The sequence below is a fragment of the Candoia aspera genome, chromosome 10, assembly GCF_035149785.1.
Source record: "Candoia aspera isolate rCanAsp1 chromosome 10, rCanAsp1.hap2, whole genome shotgun sequence".
Lineage (NCBI taxonomy): Eukaryota > Metazoa > Chordata > Lepidosauria > Squamata > Boidae > Candoia > Candoia aspera.
In genome coordinates this window covers 24,847,582-24,862,827 of record NC_086162.1, presented here as the reverse complement: position 1 = coordinate 24,862,827, position 15,246 = coordinate 24,847,582, and the positions used below count along the sequence as shown (strand labels likewise).

General features: G+C 42.1%; 1 protein-coding gene across 1 annotated transcript; it reads left to right on the top strand.

Moving 5' to 3' along the window:
* The first annotated feature begins 9,652 nt into the window (after nucleotides 1-9,652).
* SNRPD2 (small nuclear ribonucleoprotein D2 polypeptide) lies at nucleotides 9,653-12,530 on the top strand. Its single transcript, XM_063312419.1, has 3 exons — nucleotides 9,653-9,717; nucleotides 11,368-11,547; nucleotides 12,101-12,530. Coding segments are annotated over exons 1-3 (357 nt in total). The 5' UTR covers nucleotides 9,653-9,715; the 3' UTR covers nucleotides 12,276-12,530.
* The last annotated feature ends 2,716 nt before the right edge of the window (nucleotides 12,531-15,246 follow it).

The window sequence follows — 15,246 nt, the reverse complement described above, 5'->3', positions numbered from 1 at the left end:
TCATTGTTAAAATTTACAGATTGGTTGTCACATTGAAACGCTTCTTTTTTGTTTAAAACAAACAAACAAACTTGGGAGCTATTTAAGAAAATTTAGATGGAAAGATTATTCCCTTCTTTTTTTAGTGCTGACCATCTTATTTGTAAGTCACAACATTAACACTTCACCCACATTGGGGATAACATTTATATACGTTTCCTCTTTTTTTAACTAGCAAAAAAAAGGGAACAGAAAAAAAGAGAAAGTCAGAAATGTATTGAATATACAGTCTAGAATGAGTAAACAACTGCAGTATTAAACTCCAGCTATAAGAAACTCTTGAATCTCTTTGAAGGTATTTATCTTTTTTCCCTGCTCCTCTTAAAAAACATGTGCTAAAAAAAGATGCCAAGGAATTTAAAGAACCTGCAACCTGGAATGACTACACAATTGCAACATCGCATCCCATCTGACGTAAATCGAAGTTGGGAACTTTTCACTGAACAGAGGTTGCTGAAGAATGTTTCCTGCCTGCAGTCCTTTTTTTCAAAGCTCCCATCAGCTTACATGGAAGTTGTCCTGCTTATGGTTAGGCTTTAAAGTTAGGATCCAATTAAAACTAAAGACAGAAGCGTCACATTTGCTGCCTTTCATACTGGATTTAGCCCTGTGGCCTGGAAGTGTGCAATACCTAAATCAAATCTGGTAGAACAGATTGCCATACCACATTGTCAACGTCTTTACCCATCCGAGTGAAACTAATGGTGCAGTTTATCAGATCCTGATTTTGGCCTCAAATTAAAGAATTTTGGAAATTTATTTAACTGGAGAAACAAGTTCAGCTGATCAGCTTAACTGAATTATCTGAAGGAAACAGTTTCTAAGAAATTTACTACATACATATTTGTTATGTCACACGAAGGAATCTTTTTGCAGACAAGAAGTGATTACAAATATTGTGTGCTATTCAGAAAACTATTACTGAAAAAAGGAAAAGTTGAAAAAGTGTAAAAAAATGTTTTTTTTAAATAATGGCCAGAATGATGTTGGAAGTAAACAAGCTGATAAAGATTTGGGGAAAACAATATTTCATTGCAAAATTAAATATTTCTTTGAACATGGTTTAATCTATACATTCAATTAATTACAAATTATGCACAATGAAATTTTAAGTACTTAAAGTTCATGTCATAATTTTCAAACAAATTTTCAAACAAAGCTTACTTCAAAAGAGGCAAAAAATAAACTCCCCAAACTTACTGTAGAAATAATCACATACATATGTATACACAGACAAACACATGGAAATACAAACCACAGATTTCTAAATTTTTCAAAACTGGGTGCAGCTGTATCACCGGATTTTCAGAGAAATTCTAGTTTCAGTTTGTTTTCCAATTCTTATATGAACATCAAAGACATGCATCAATATTTGCTTTGGAGAAATAATTTTAAATCAGGATGAATTTGTTTTCTTGTTATGAATCTGATATAAGGTAGAAAATTAAAAATTTCACATGATCAACCCAAACTGCCCATATTAAAAAGCAAGGTCTAATAGAGACATTTGAATATATTCTTCAGTCATTAATTTCCTATATCTGCTTCAAGGTAATCAGTTCCTAGCATTTCCCAGTCCTCACCAGAAACTACACAAAGAATTATTATTTATTTTTCATGCAAATAGATATATTACACATTTTCTTTGTTTGCATATATCATGCTATGTTCCATCCACACTAGTACTATGATGGGGTTTATGTGGGCAAGAAAGAAACGACCAGCAGCAATTCAGATAAAAAATATCTCCCAACTTTTAAAATTTAGTTTATCATGTTTTTGTTAAAATCCAATTGTCTTGCTGCTTCCATGACTCACTACTAGTTCAAAATGGAAGTATTCCAGGTGTGCAAGAACACTTGGAAACACTAAACGAAAATGAAAAATCTGGTGTTAAAATGGCAATGGCTGTTTTTACAAAATAGCATACTGAATAAGTGCTACTAGATTCTCCCTTATCTTTGAGACTAGCAAATGCAACAGTGAAATTATTAACACTAATTTTAAAAATAATGGGATGATCAAAAGGGGTCTAGCAGAAGGCATGGGCTGACAATGTTTATGTCGAGAAATACTGCACTGTAAATTACCGCCCACGTGTCACAGCAGATGCAGAAAACATAGTTTGCCCTTGGAAAAACAGAAGAGAAAGACAACAGAAAGATACATAATCATAGAGACTCCACTGTTGTTTTGTTCTTTAAAAGAAGATTAGATTTCTCTGCAGTCCAACCCAAAACTAGGATGATTTAGGAAGACAATGAAAGGGTTATTACACCATTCTGCTCAGAAGTAAATTTCCTGACCCAAAACTCCCTGGTGATTATTCTCACACATTTAGTATAATACTACAACTGTCCTAGACATGCAGTATTTTCATGTTTTTTTTTAAATTTATACTTCCATTATTTTAATATTCCTTTTGTTGTAAATCACCCAAAGTGAATGGTAATCTCCAGTCTATGTGGCAGTCCCTTTGCGCAGAGAGAAAGAAGGACAAGCATGCAAAAATAAATGTATGACAAAACAACAATATTGCATTTAAAAGCTTATTTCAAAATGCCTTTTTTCTGCGACAGCAGCATCAGTTGGATTTCATGCTGTTAATAATTCACACTGTTTTAAGGCAAAAGGGAGGGATTACCTTTGCAAAACACATTCAATCCGTCCCTGGGGGTTTGGAACAAAGACACTGTAATACCTTGTTTTGTTTGTATAGATTTTTAAAAACATTCTATAAATGTAATATCTTTTCTTCCTTCTAAAATAACCTATAAAGCACTGCTTTCACAAGTTTCCTAAGCCTGTTATTTGTTTAGAATCCAACCAAAGGAATTTTAGTTGTGTGAGTATAATGGATTTGTTCAACACCGATTAAAAATGCCCACCAAATAGGAATCAATTGTTCTCTCTGTTACTTATTTCTTTCAAATAAAAAATGTGGGGGCATTGAGGCAAACCCAAGTAATCAATGAATTTTAAAGTGGGGAGGATGGTTTCAAATCACTCAGCAAAGACTAACTAGCTAACCAACCAACCAGTCTCTCTCCGTTTAATTCATGTTTGTTGCTAAAAGAAAACAGAAACGGATATACAGTATACTGGCCTGAAATCTCCGAGGAAACAAGGAGTTAAACTATATGTTTTAATTTGGGCAATGTAGCATGTTTGTATCCCCCCCCCTTTATTTTTTTTGCATCATAGCTTTAGCAACAATACAGCTGCAATTCATGGCTAGAACATTTCAGAATTCCAAAGGATTGCGCAATTGAATTTCCACCATAGTAAGATCTGACCTACGGGCCATTCTAGGACTTCCCATCAGAATTTATTTATTTATTTATCTATCAAATTTGTCACCGCCCATCTCCTCCGACCGGAGGGACTCTGGGCGGTTTACAATACAGAATAAATATACAATAAAATGCGAATAAATATACAATAAGATTCTAATAAAATCCCATTATTTAGCCATTAGGATATCACTAACGGCTCCTCTGTGGTCATCAAAGCAGGAGCAATGCCTGGCACTTTGCTGCTCACCACCAAATGGGGGTGTGGATACCACAGCCACTGTGACGGGATTGGCTAAACTGCCAGAGCCCAACCACCCTGGATTGGTTAAAAAAGGGAGGAGACTTGGTGGTGGCTACACAGCAGCTCCCTTGCTGCACTGAGTTAACGAACCAGCCCATTTGCTGGACAGGTTGGCTGAGTTTGTGGACTCTTGGGTGGACCCACAACGCCCAGCTCCACCCCGTCCTTTGTCAGCAATGGAACGATTCAGTCCCGACGGCTGGGTCCTGGAATCTCCCTTTAGCATCACCAACCTCCTCCAAGATGTAGCCTCGAGCAAAGGTCTTGGGGGACCTCTGTCATCACCGCTGGGGGAAGAGGAGGTAGTGGCAGTTCCCAGCAAGGGACGCCGGCGGTTTGGAAAAGGAGATATTTCTGCTGAGGGGAGAGGGAAAACCGAGAGGCCACCTTTCAGCTACGATGCTCCGATTGTGACGGCTGTCTGTCAGAGCCCAGAGAAGCGCCTCACGTTCAGTGGCATCTATGAATTCATCACGGGGAACTTCCCTTACTACCAGGGGAACAAGCAAGGTTGGCAGAACTCCATCCGCCACAATCTCAGCCTGAATAAATGTTTTGTCAAGGTGCCCCGGCACTACGATGGCCCAGGTAAAGGAAATTGCTGGATGCTGGGCCCTTCCAGTGAAGACACCTTCATCGGAGGGGCCACAGGCAAGTTGAGGAGGAGGACTGTCGCCTCCCAGGCCAAGACGGCCGTCCGGAAGGGTGCTAGGCTACCTTCAACCAGGGTGACCCTCGCTGGGTCATCCCATTGGCCTCTGCCCCCTCTCTGTGGTGCTACTTCAGCTTACCCGGGCCACGTCCTCCCAGCTCTTTCCCCCAGCAGGCTCTCACCCCTCCAGGGGGGCACGGACAGGCTGAAAGAGGCAGTCATCGACACCTCAGCCTTACCCTACGGTCTCACCGGATCTGATCATCTGGAAGGCCAGGCAGCTCCCACCGTCTCTTGGAGACACCACCATGCCTTGCCAACGAGCTCTCGGCTCGGCCTCCCATCAAAATCCTCCAACTGTCCCTGGACAGCTCTCTCCAGAACCCCCAGCCTTCTTTGCTTTTCCAAATCGCCGAGCTTCGTTTCAACCATGTCTGCCCTGATGATACCTCATCTTCTCTATAGCCATTTTACTAAAACAACAAAACAAAACAACTACAGAACGTCCTGCCTGGTCGTGTTTAACCTTTAAAAGCACCAAGGATCAGACAAATCCAACATGTTGTGTTCCGTATTCTTTGATTACCGTCCAGTGACTGTGGAGAAATTTGACCGATCACCCACGTGTTCCTTTCCTTTGCTGCATCTTTCTAACATATATAATGACAAAATCCCCTTGGTGGGCGTGAGCATGAAACATGCTTTTGCTAATATGCTGAACCGGAAGCAGCCATGCCTTCAAGGGTTGACGAAAGTGCGCAATCGCCCAGTACACGTCCAAGATTTTCCCCCATCGGGAACCAAGTTGATGCTCTGCACCTCTGGTGAGACAGGCCTGCTTGGCCAGGCATCGACAAAAATAATATCCACAGGTAGCACACACATTCACTTGCGTTGTCTCCGGTATCATTGGAGCACAACTTTCTAATTTTTTTTAATCCGTTCAATCATGTCCAAATCTGATACCGTAAATCAGTAGATCCTAAATGCGCATAAAACGGCAAAGCTAAGCATTTGCTTAATTGCAGAAGTACTTACTAACTTCTTTCTCTTAATAAGCCTGATTGTTTTCTCATTTTGGAGATACGTTTAAAAAGAGCAAAATGATTGAAGCACCATCCAGTAAAGCTTTAATTTAGATGAGCTGGGATTGAGCTGTTAAGCTCCTCCTTGTAATTAGATTTGTACTGTTTGGCCATCGGCCATTTACATTAACAAGGTTCAGGTACAGCTAAATAGAAGTGAGCCAAGCGTGGCTGGATGGAATGATCTTTTGGGTGAGACTGTTATTAATCTAATGGGGCAGCAAAGAGATATCTGTCCACAAGGACCTTTCTGTATAATTTCAACTGTGAAGAAAGATGAGAAGAATGGAAGGAACAGATAAACGAAAGACTGTGACGAATGCACTCATCCCTTTCTGCAACTGACTAGAAGTTTTAATGAGAAGCTGTACTGCTTGAGGGTACTATCATCATATTTGGTTCTGTTACAAATACACAGGTTATACAGGGCTTAAATATTCTGGCAGCTAAGGTCTGTTGATCTTTAGAGACAACTAAGATGTTTCCAAAGCCTTAATACAGTTCTTCGTATTTTTTAATTTCCTCTGAATAGACAGTAAGATTACATTACGTTTCATATTAAACTGGAGTAAATTGATCTGTCGTGCTAAGTCGACACAGACTTGATGGCATATAATCAGTCAGCGGATGGAAATACAATTCTTCTATTCAGCAGATTCCCAAAATTATCCTGTATTAAGATGTAACTGGTTCGTTGTTTCATTTTCAATACAGCCTATTGTGTCTTGGAACATCAAAGGGCTTCTAAACCAGGGCTATTCATCCCAATCTCGGAATCATAAACTTCCCAAGTGGGAGAGATTCCAGAGGTCATCTGGTCCAACCCTCAAACTTAAGGTAGAAAGAACCCTCAGAAAAAGAAAGATGCATTTTCCCCAAGAGCAACTCCGAAGGTCACGCAAAGTGCAAAATGGGTTTCATACCTTTCCTTGGTCCATTATGACCCACCGGGATCATGTCAGAATAAAGCACTCCAGGAATCTGAAATGGAGGAATTGGCAGTTATTATTAGACATGCTTACTTGCACAGAGCAAAGACACTGTTCTCCAGAACAGCCAGCCTCAAATGCTGTGGATGCTCAAACAGCACCTTATTGTTAAAGGCAGGCCATTTTAGACTAGACACAGAGACCCAGTTTGCCCATCATGTTAAACCATAATGTAGTTTGTTTGGTTTTACTTTACGGGTTGTGCAAACCCAGCCATCGCAGCTTAAAAACCATGTTTCGTCTTAATAGTACATGGAATCCCACCAATTGTGTCTTACTTACCAAACCATGATAAAGCAACCATGGCCAAACACAATATGTGAACATGGACATCTATAATTATAAGGCTAACAGTCATGCATTTACCAGTCATTTTTTAAAAATCAGGTTACGTGGAAGCCATTTCTGCTCTATTTTTAGTGAATCGCAAAATTAATCTTATTAAGCAAATGAAATATTGCATTTGTTTACAACTTGTTAATTGGTGTAATTGAAGGATCTCAAAATCTAGCAGTTTGGAACAGGAATACGTGCTCGGCGCTCACCGATTCCCAAATAGCGCTTCCAGTCTGCCAATTTACAGCGCTGAGATGGCAATCTTTCAAAAATTTTTCTAAAACCAACTGGTTTCTAAATGAAGCTCCAGTTTCGACTGTTTTCTTTTAAACTGATTTCTCAGTGAGCAACACTGCATTTGGAACGGTAACTTGATGATTATACTGTGAAGTCCCATTGATTTGAGTGCTCTACATCTGAAAATGGATTCAAAAGCAGTTAATTTCTAGCATATTTATTTCCAATGTTTTACAGAATTCTTACATTGTTATTAATTAGTTGCTATAATGTTTGCATCTTCATTCAGAGAAACAAAACACTTGCAGCTCAAATATTAACTTGCATAAATCACCCCTCAAGGAAACCAAAGGCAACTTACATTTTTCAAATATTCTAATTTCTGTTTTAATGTGCATTTAGATTTAAGAGCTGGCTACAAATGAACTAAGAGAATGAGCTCTTAAAACATGAAAAATCGTATTTTGATTCTATTATCTTCCACACTGTTTTAAACAGAGAAGCTCCTTAACATGAAAACTTATTTTAGGGGTGCTGCCTGTTTAATTATTTTATTTCCCAGTGAACCTCAAAAAATAAGAGCACATTCTATTAAAGAAGGTTCATGCAGAGAAGCCAGTAAACATTATTAATTATATGCAGGAACTGTCATAAGGTGGTGTATCTTTCAAATTCTGCTGGAACAATTTGTTTCCATGGAAGAAGTATCAAAGAAAAGACCTTTTGGTACTGCAAAAACTATGAATGAAATGCCCCTGAATCAATAAAGATATATATTCAAATGTTTCTCAAAAGTGGTCTTTGTAGTTTATTTTTAACGTGATTATTCTGTCATGTTCATTACTAGAATTGCGGACATTGTATGGTAATCTGGGCAATTTGTTGCATCCTTGCATAGTCTCACAAAACTGGGTGAGCATTTTTGTTCTCCTGTGAAGGAAAACTTCAAGACAGCTTACAACATAACCTTTAATGCAATACAATCAGTCCATGATGCACATAAAAGGCGCAGCTTCAGTTGCACCGTCTTGGCCCCATCCTGACTTTTAGGATCATATCTTGTGTTGAATGCAGAGCTGTGGCCACCATCTTGACTTTTTTATCCATTCCTTGCTTTGATTGCACCATCGTGGCCACCTTTTTTACTTTTTCATACACACTCTGAGGATGCCGCTGTCAGCTTGATATTCCTAACCCTATCCCCAAAGCATGATTGTAAACCGCCCAGAGTCCCCTTCTTGGGGGAGATGGGCGGTGATGGAAATTTGAAATATAAATATAAATATAAATCTATCTATATATAAATATAAATCTATCTGTATATAAATATAAATCTATCTATCTATCTATCTATCTATCTCCTTGTTACGCCCTGTCGGCCTTGCCTTTTCTCAAAGCAGGGTGGGCCCCGTTCTTTCACAAGCCAGCATCTCCCCCGGAATCCAAGGGCTGGAGATGCAGTTGGAACTGAAGCAAAGAATCAAAGGGAAGACGTGCCATGGCCAGGCTCGCCATCCAGGAGGGTTGGGGTCTATGGGGGGCTGACTCAATGGGGCCATTTCAACAATATGGGTTGTCCTCGCTTAACAACTACAATTGGGACCAGAATTTCAGTTGCTAAGCAAAGTGGTCGTTAAACAAATGCAACCCAATTTTATGACCTTTTTTGCAGCAGTTGTTAAGTGAATCACCATGGGTGTTAAGTGAACCGCATGGTTGTTAAGCGAATCATGTTGTTCCCCCATTGATTTTGCTTGCCAGAAGCCAGCTGGGAAGGTTGATAATGGCAATCATGTGACCACAGGATGCTGCGATGGCCATAAATGCGAACTGGTTGCCAAGTCCCCAAAATCATGACCTTGTGACTGCAGGGACGTGGTGATGGTCGTAAGTGTGAGGACTGGTCGTAACTTGTTTTTTCCAATACCGTTGTCTGAACCGCCACTAAACAAACAGTTGTTAAGTGAAGACTACCTGTAAGGCAGGGATGCCCACACCCACTGCTCCGTTAGCTAGTCTGGTGTCCTGGGGAAGCTGCTCAACCAGGAACTGGGAGGCCCGTGTTCCAATCCTCCCTCAGGTGTGAAAAGCGGCTGGGTGATTTTGAATCCGTGCCTTTCTGTCATCCCAGCCCACCTTGCAGGGTTGGTGTTGTTGGGGAAAACAGGCAGAAGGAGCATTATATACCCCACCTTGTACAAAACAGAAGTGGGATATGAATGTCATAAATAAATAATCGACCCCACCGTTAGCCACGGGGGGCCAATCCGACGAGGGAAGGCACCGCCACTTGGGCTTCCGGGGTCTTCTCCCCGAAGACCGGTGGATGGTGAAACCAGGCTTCAACAGTTGCCATCCCCGCTCAGCCATGGGTCTCTCGGGAGATCCTGGCCTACCGCGCAGGGTTGTTGTAGCAAGTTAGTTCAGCCAAGGATTCGACAAAATGGAGTAAAACGCAAGCTATTTTCCACTCGGCCGCCTTCCCGCGCTTAAGCTTCGCGCTCCTCCCGCTCCGCGTCGCCTAATCAAATCGCCACAGAAAGAACCGCCTTCCCTCCGGCGCACGCGCCGTAGAAAACGCGTGGGTTTTTCTAAGTTTTGACCCTCTGGGCTAGCCGTCGCCGTTGCCACGGAGAACGCCAGCGGGCGACCAACCCCGCCCTCCCCGATTCATCCGACGCATGCGCGCCCTTGCCTTAGCCCGGAAGCGGAAACGGTTTCTTCCCAAGCGCGGCGGAGTAATTTCTCACGCGAGAGGGGGAGTCCATCGCACCGGCATCATGTGAGGAAGCCAGGAGGGAGATGGCGGGGGCTCTCAGTGGTGGTGGTGGGGGACGGGGTTGTCTGTCTGTGAGTATTATATGTGTAGGGGCTTCACCGTAAACCTTGGAATAGGTGCCCCTGTTGGAAGACCGTTACCTTTCAGCTCTGCTCTGGGGTAGCCGCCGGGGGGAGGGTTGGTGGGGGGCAAGGAAGGACTTCCTCCTGTCACTTCCTTGTCTGCGCTCTCCCCTCGCCCAAGTCTTGCTTGCAGGGGGGGCGCCTGGCATTTCCTTGCGCGGCTGGGGATGAACGCAGCCAATTTGTTGGGGGGGCGCCGTAGGTCCCCTTCCCTGGCACGTACTTACTTATTTATCATGTTTATATAGCCGGCCATCTCACAAAACGTGACTCTGGGCGGCATACAATAAACAAGAAACACCATAAAATAAACAAGAATTTAAAAAGCTTTTTACAATTAAGACATTACTATTATTATTCAAAGGATAGGAGACAGCATTAGATGCTACAAACAACGTAGCCACCTCATTAAGTCACCATTTCCGTGAGATCCTTAGAGCTCCTCCTCTTCTTTATATTGCTGGGGTCTGTAGTGGCTGTGCAGTATTCTAATTACCCTTTATCTAAGGACTGATGGCCATGTTTCAGGAATGTTCTTCTCTGCAGTTAACCCTGGCTGAACCCGGTTTTCTGAGATCCCAAAGCCATGAATGAACCCATGGGCGGTGTTTGCCCAACACGCTGAGTTAAAATGCAACTGGATGACTTGTAGGTTGTGAAAACGCAGTCCGTAGACTCAAGAGTCTATGGGAACGGGTGGCCATAACAAATTTAATGAAATAAGTAAATCATGTCTTTGCTGCTGCCCTCAGAGGCAAGGAGGAGGTCAGTTGTGGCTCCCCACGTCTGAGGACAGTCATAGCTTCTAAGCTTGTGAACCGTGTTTGCACTTGGCTGAGAGATTCAGCACTGACGCCTGTTTTCAATACTGTACCTGGTGGCTACACTGTCTTCCTCAAAACAGCCCTTTCTTAATGTAATAGACAATTGTTTCTCATTATTTTCAACCTATTTGGCTATTGGCTGGAGGAAGACACAGGCTGAGAGTTCCAGACCTTGGCACCATTATGATTTTCCTTTGTTTAAGAAATACAGTAAGTTTGTTTCTTTTTTCTTTTTTGCAGTTGGAAACAGGAGAGCAAGGACGCTACATAGGCTGAATAGTAGTAATACCTTTCTACTGCATTTTGAAGAGCAGTATTATATCTGTAGTCTGGTGATTTGTAGCATCTGGGTGGTAGTCATTCTAAATTAGCGCAGAAGTTAGTGCTCTTTTGTTGCAGAATTATTGGGAGAGAGTAATATGAGTCTCTGCCTCTCATTCCCCTTTAGTTATCATGGTGATGATCTTAGTTACTGTATTTGTTGGTTATATATATACAATATGTGCTGCATTTTTTTCCAATAACCTGTTAGAAGAAAAGTAATGCTTCCTATAGCTGTGATGTTTCTTCCCAGTACTTTGGATAGGAGGACTAGAAAGCTTTTAAAGTCAGTCTTGTTCAAAGAGGGCTTGTTTTCATCCATTTAAAGACCTATGGCATAACCCCAAAATCTAACATTATGTGTTTATTTTCCTTTCCTTTTTTAGGAGCCTCTTAAACAAGCCCAAAAGTGAGATGACCCCTGAAGAACTGCAGAAGCGGGAGGAGGAAGAATTCAATACAGGGCCTTTGTCAGTACTCACACAATCCGTTAAAAATAATACCCAGGTGCTAATCAATTGTCGCAATAACAAGAAGCTTCTGGGGCGTGTCAAGGCCTTTGACAGGTAGGTTCTCATCTGGGAACTTCTCTATTCCGTCAGATGGTTATCTGTGGGTTTAGTTTATATTTTCAGAGAAACTATTTTGTAGTGTTCTGGTTTGTTTAAGATTTCTTATTCAGAAGGAATATGCAGCTATGGGGATCCAAAGAGGGAAAGGTGCTTCGGATCCAGCATAGGTACACAATTGTCAGTGGTTCCATAAAAGAAGTGCTGCTTTCCCTGGGCTCAGGTAGGAGCCATATGGACTGCAATAACATGGCTACCATGAGTTCCCAGGAAAGCTCGTGACTTCTTTAAGAAGCTGCCAGCAGGTACTGTGAGCACATTGCCAGTGGATTCAGAGTTCCTTTTCTGCTTCAGGTCAGAATCATTGTGTATCCCTACTTTTCAGTCTTGAATTCTATGGGAGTTGGGCTTTAGCTTCGTCTCTCCGAACTTCCTCTGGAACAGCAGGGTTGTTTGGCATCAGAATGGTGCAGGCATTCTGGTCCCTGCTGATTTGCCAGGGGCCGGTCAGGGCATCTCGTCACTGCATAACAGGCCCTTTTTCCACTAGGCACTGCAACATGGTGTTAGAAAACGTCAAGGAGATGTGGACCGAGGTGCCCAAGAGTGGGAAGGGCAAGAAGAAGTCCAAGCCAGTCAACAAGGACCGCTACATCTCGAAGATGTTCCTGCGGGGAGATTCAGTCATTGTAGTGCTGAGGAATCCCCTTATTGCTGGCAAGTAACAGGCTGAGGAGGCTCACGAGCCTGGCAATGCCAGGATGCTATATTTCAGGTCCTTGTCAAGAGAGTGGAATATTTTGCCCATAACTTTGATATTTTTCCATTGATATTTTGCCCATACGAAGCAGGGATATCACTGTGAACCGTCTGCCTTTCAAATGTTTCTTGTGTCAGAAGTATTCAGTTCCCTGATCAGCTGATACAGAATTCCCACTTCACGTTGGTATGTTCTTGCATGCGGGTTTTTGATTTTTCCTTTTTTTTGTAATAAACATTTTGTTAAATTCATTGGATTGCTTTTTCTGGTACCGGCTCTTCTGCCCAGTGAGTATTTCATGATTTTGGAGACAGAGTTATATTTATGAGTAGGGCAGAGTGACTTTTATTGCCATGTCACTATACACCAAAGTGTACATAAAAATGAAATTTTGTTACAATTGGCTCAGCAATAAATAGCTGGCCTTCTCCCTTCCTGGAGCTCAGTTGTATGGTTAGATATTAGGTAAACCTGTTTGCACATGGAGACAGCCTAATTCTTTTCGATTGGCACAGCCTAATTTCATTACACTCTGACTCATTTGCTTTCTTTCCTTACGTCTTCACCACCTGGTTAGTCAGCATACCTGACCGTTGCTTGGATCCAGCCAAATGAAGAGTATCTTTGCAGCCAGATGGCTCTTGCTGAAGGGAACAGAGTTTTCTGTCCAGAGGCTTGAGACTGGTCATGCACACCCACGTATGTTTTAATTCAAAGAAAATAAGTGCTTTTAATCCTGTGAATGCCCCCTTCTTGGCTCCTTAAAATGTATGGTTTTGTTTTTTATCTCTGGTAAGGAAGGGATACTTGGGGATCCATTTTCTAACTCTAGCATTTTCCAATTAATATTATCACATCCCTGATCAAACCCTAACACCAACAAAAAATTTTATCCTAATCCCAACCCCAAATCTCTGGGCTTTAAGGGCTGAAAGTGGCGAGGCAAGAACTAGCCTAATACAGAATAATGATGTAAACACCAAGCAGATATCTCTAATTCTCAAGGCCAGGAAAAAAAAAGGGTGAAAATCAATTTACTCAAAAGGATTTAAATCCTGGGCTCACACGAATGCACATAGTTTGGCTGCCATGTTCTGCAGTACACGGATCTACATACATGACTTCTTTCTCGTTTGCAATAAAACAACATCTCAGCTTTTGATTCTGTAAGCAAGTACCTGATTTACGGGGTTCACTGTCTGGAGAGCTGAGATCTATTCTTATGCCTGATGTGAAGTCCGATATCACAGTAACAGAAACGTAGCACACATGATAAAAACTTAACTTCCTAATTTAACCCTAACTCTGGCAAAACCCTGACACAGATACGCACACTTAATCTCAACCGGAGAGTCAGGCGGAGTTGGGTGGCATAAAAAAAATAGAAGTCTATAAATAAACTAACCTAGCCCTAACCATCAAAGACTTAAGATTTGATGTGTTGCACAATTCAGTGTTTTTAGCCAAACTGAATGATAAAACTGTTCTTAAATATGAATTTGTGCGTAAGGGGAAAAAAGTAATTTGAACTATAATTCCTAAAGTTACTGTGATTTCCTGATGTTGTTTCTGTCTGCTTTTATTTTCCATGCTGTCTGCTCTGCCATATGCGTCTTCTCCGCCCACCTGGTTAGCAGGAGCTCACTCCTTAGGCCCAGCTGTCCTTCTCTCATCCCGCCCAGCCCCAATGAAACTTTAGGTCTCCCCACCCTCTGAAAGTGTCTTTGTATTGCTTTGATGTGGGACCTTTTTACCACTTCATGCATCCTATGGTTATATCTGTTGGAGCAGCACCATGACATAAAAACACATTTACTTAAAACATCAATTATCCTCCAGGGAACAATCAGTTGAGTACACACAGTGAAATCCCGTGGCCGCATTGGGGGAAATTCTATATGGGGACAGATGGCTTTCTCAGAAGGGTCTTGGCAGAAGGACTAAGGTAAAGGTGGGGTGCCCTGCAGCGTTTTCATCACAGACACGGGGGAACCAAGATAAAAATACGGAAAAGTACTTCCACCCTGCATTTCTGGAAGCGACATAAATGGTAGTCTTCCCTTTGCACATTAATCAGATCAGTAGCAGGGCTCACCATGTAGTCAGTGGCATCTGTCATGTACCTCTGGGAACGTGTCCTTACTGGTGCACCTACTCCGTAACTGCAACTCATCAACAGCTGCATGGTCCAGAAAGCCATCCTGTTTCCCAAGAAGCCCTCTGGGAAAAGTAGTTCATTAAGCTGAGTACATGTGAATGGATCATTTCCATATTCAGGGGCTCCCCAGCAGATACCCTGACTGCAGTTGACCAGTGTGCTGGTTTGTCCGAATGCGGTAACATTGCTCCAAAGAAACAGTAGATCGTGTAAAGTGTGAAGAAGACGTTGGGGTACTAGTAAGGCTTTCAGAGGCACTTCAGAATTCCCTGCTAAGCACAGGGCAGAGCAAGACGAGCATCCTGGAGACCAAGCATCACATTTCTCATTCCCTAGAGCCTTCTGTTGCCCTCCTCCCTCGCCCCCAGTTCACACATCCAGGCAAGAAAATCCGGCTCAATATTGTAGCTCAGATTTAGTTCAAGCCAGGGCTCCGATTTCAATGAGTCACAGGTTTTTCACTTCAGGAAATGGAGAGAGAGAAAAGTCCAATTACTAATTCAGGAAGAAAGGGAGAAGAGGGTGACGGTTAAAGGCAGGACCTGGGCCAAGAGATGGAATATTGTAATGCTTCCCACTTAGCCAAGTGAGGAGCCTGAATCCCACAGCATAGATGCTCCAGAATAATTAACTAGCTTCTGCCTTAAAAAAAAAATACACAGACTGCAGCCCTTTCAAGGACACTGTATGCTTAGCAATATTAACTTAATGGCAAAAGCTTTATCAACTTCCAGGTTTCCATCATTCATGGCTCAATTTTCCCCTAGCCTAATAAGAT

Excerpts from the sequence above, each read along its gene's own strand:
- SNRPD2 (XM_063312419.1), top strand. Across the intron at positions 11,548-12,100 it reads CGTGTCAAGGCCTTTGACAG|GCACTGCAACATGGTGTTAG; the intron begins GTAGGTTCTCAT and ends TTTTTCCACTAG.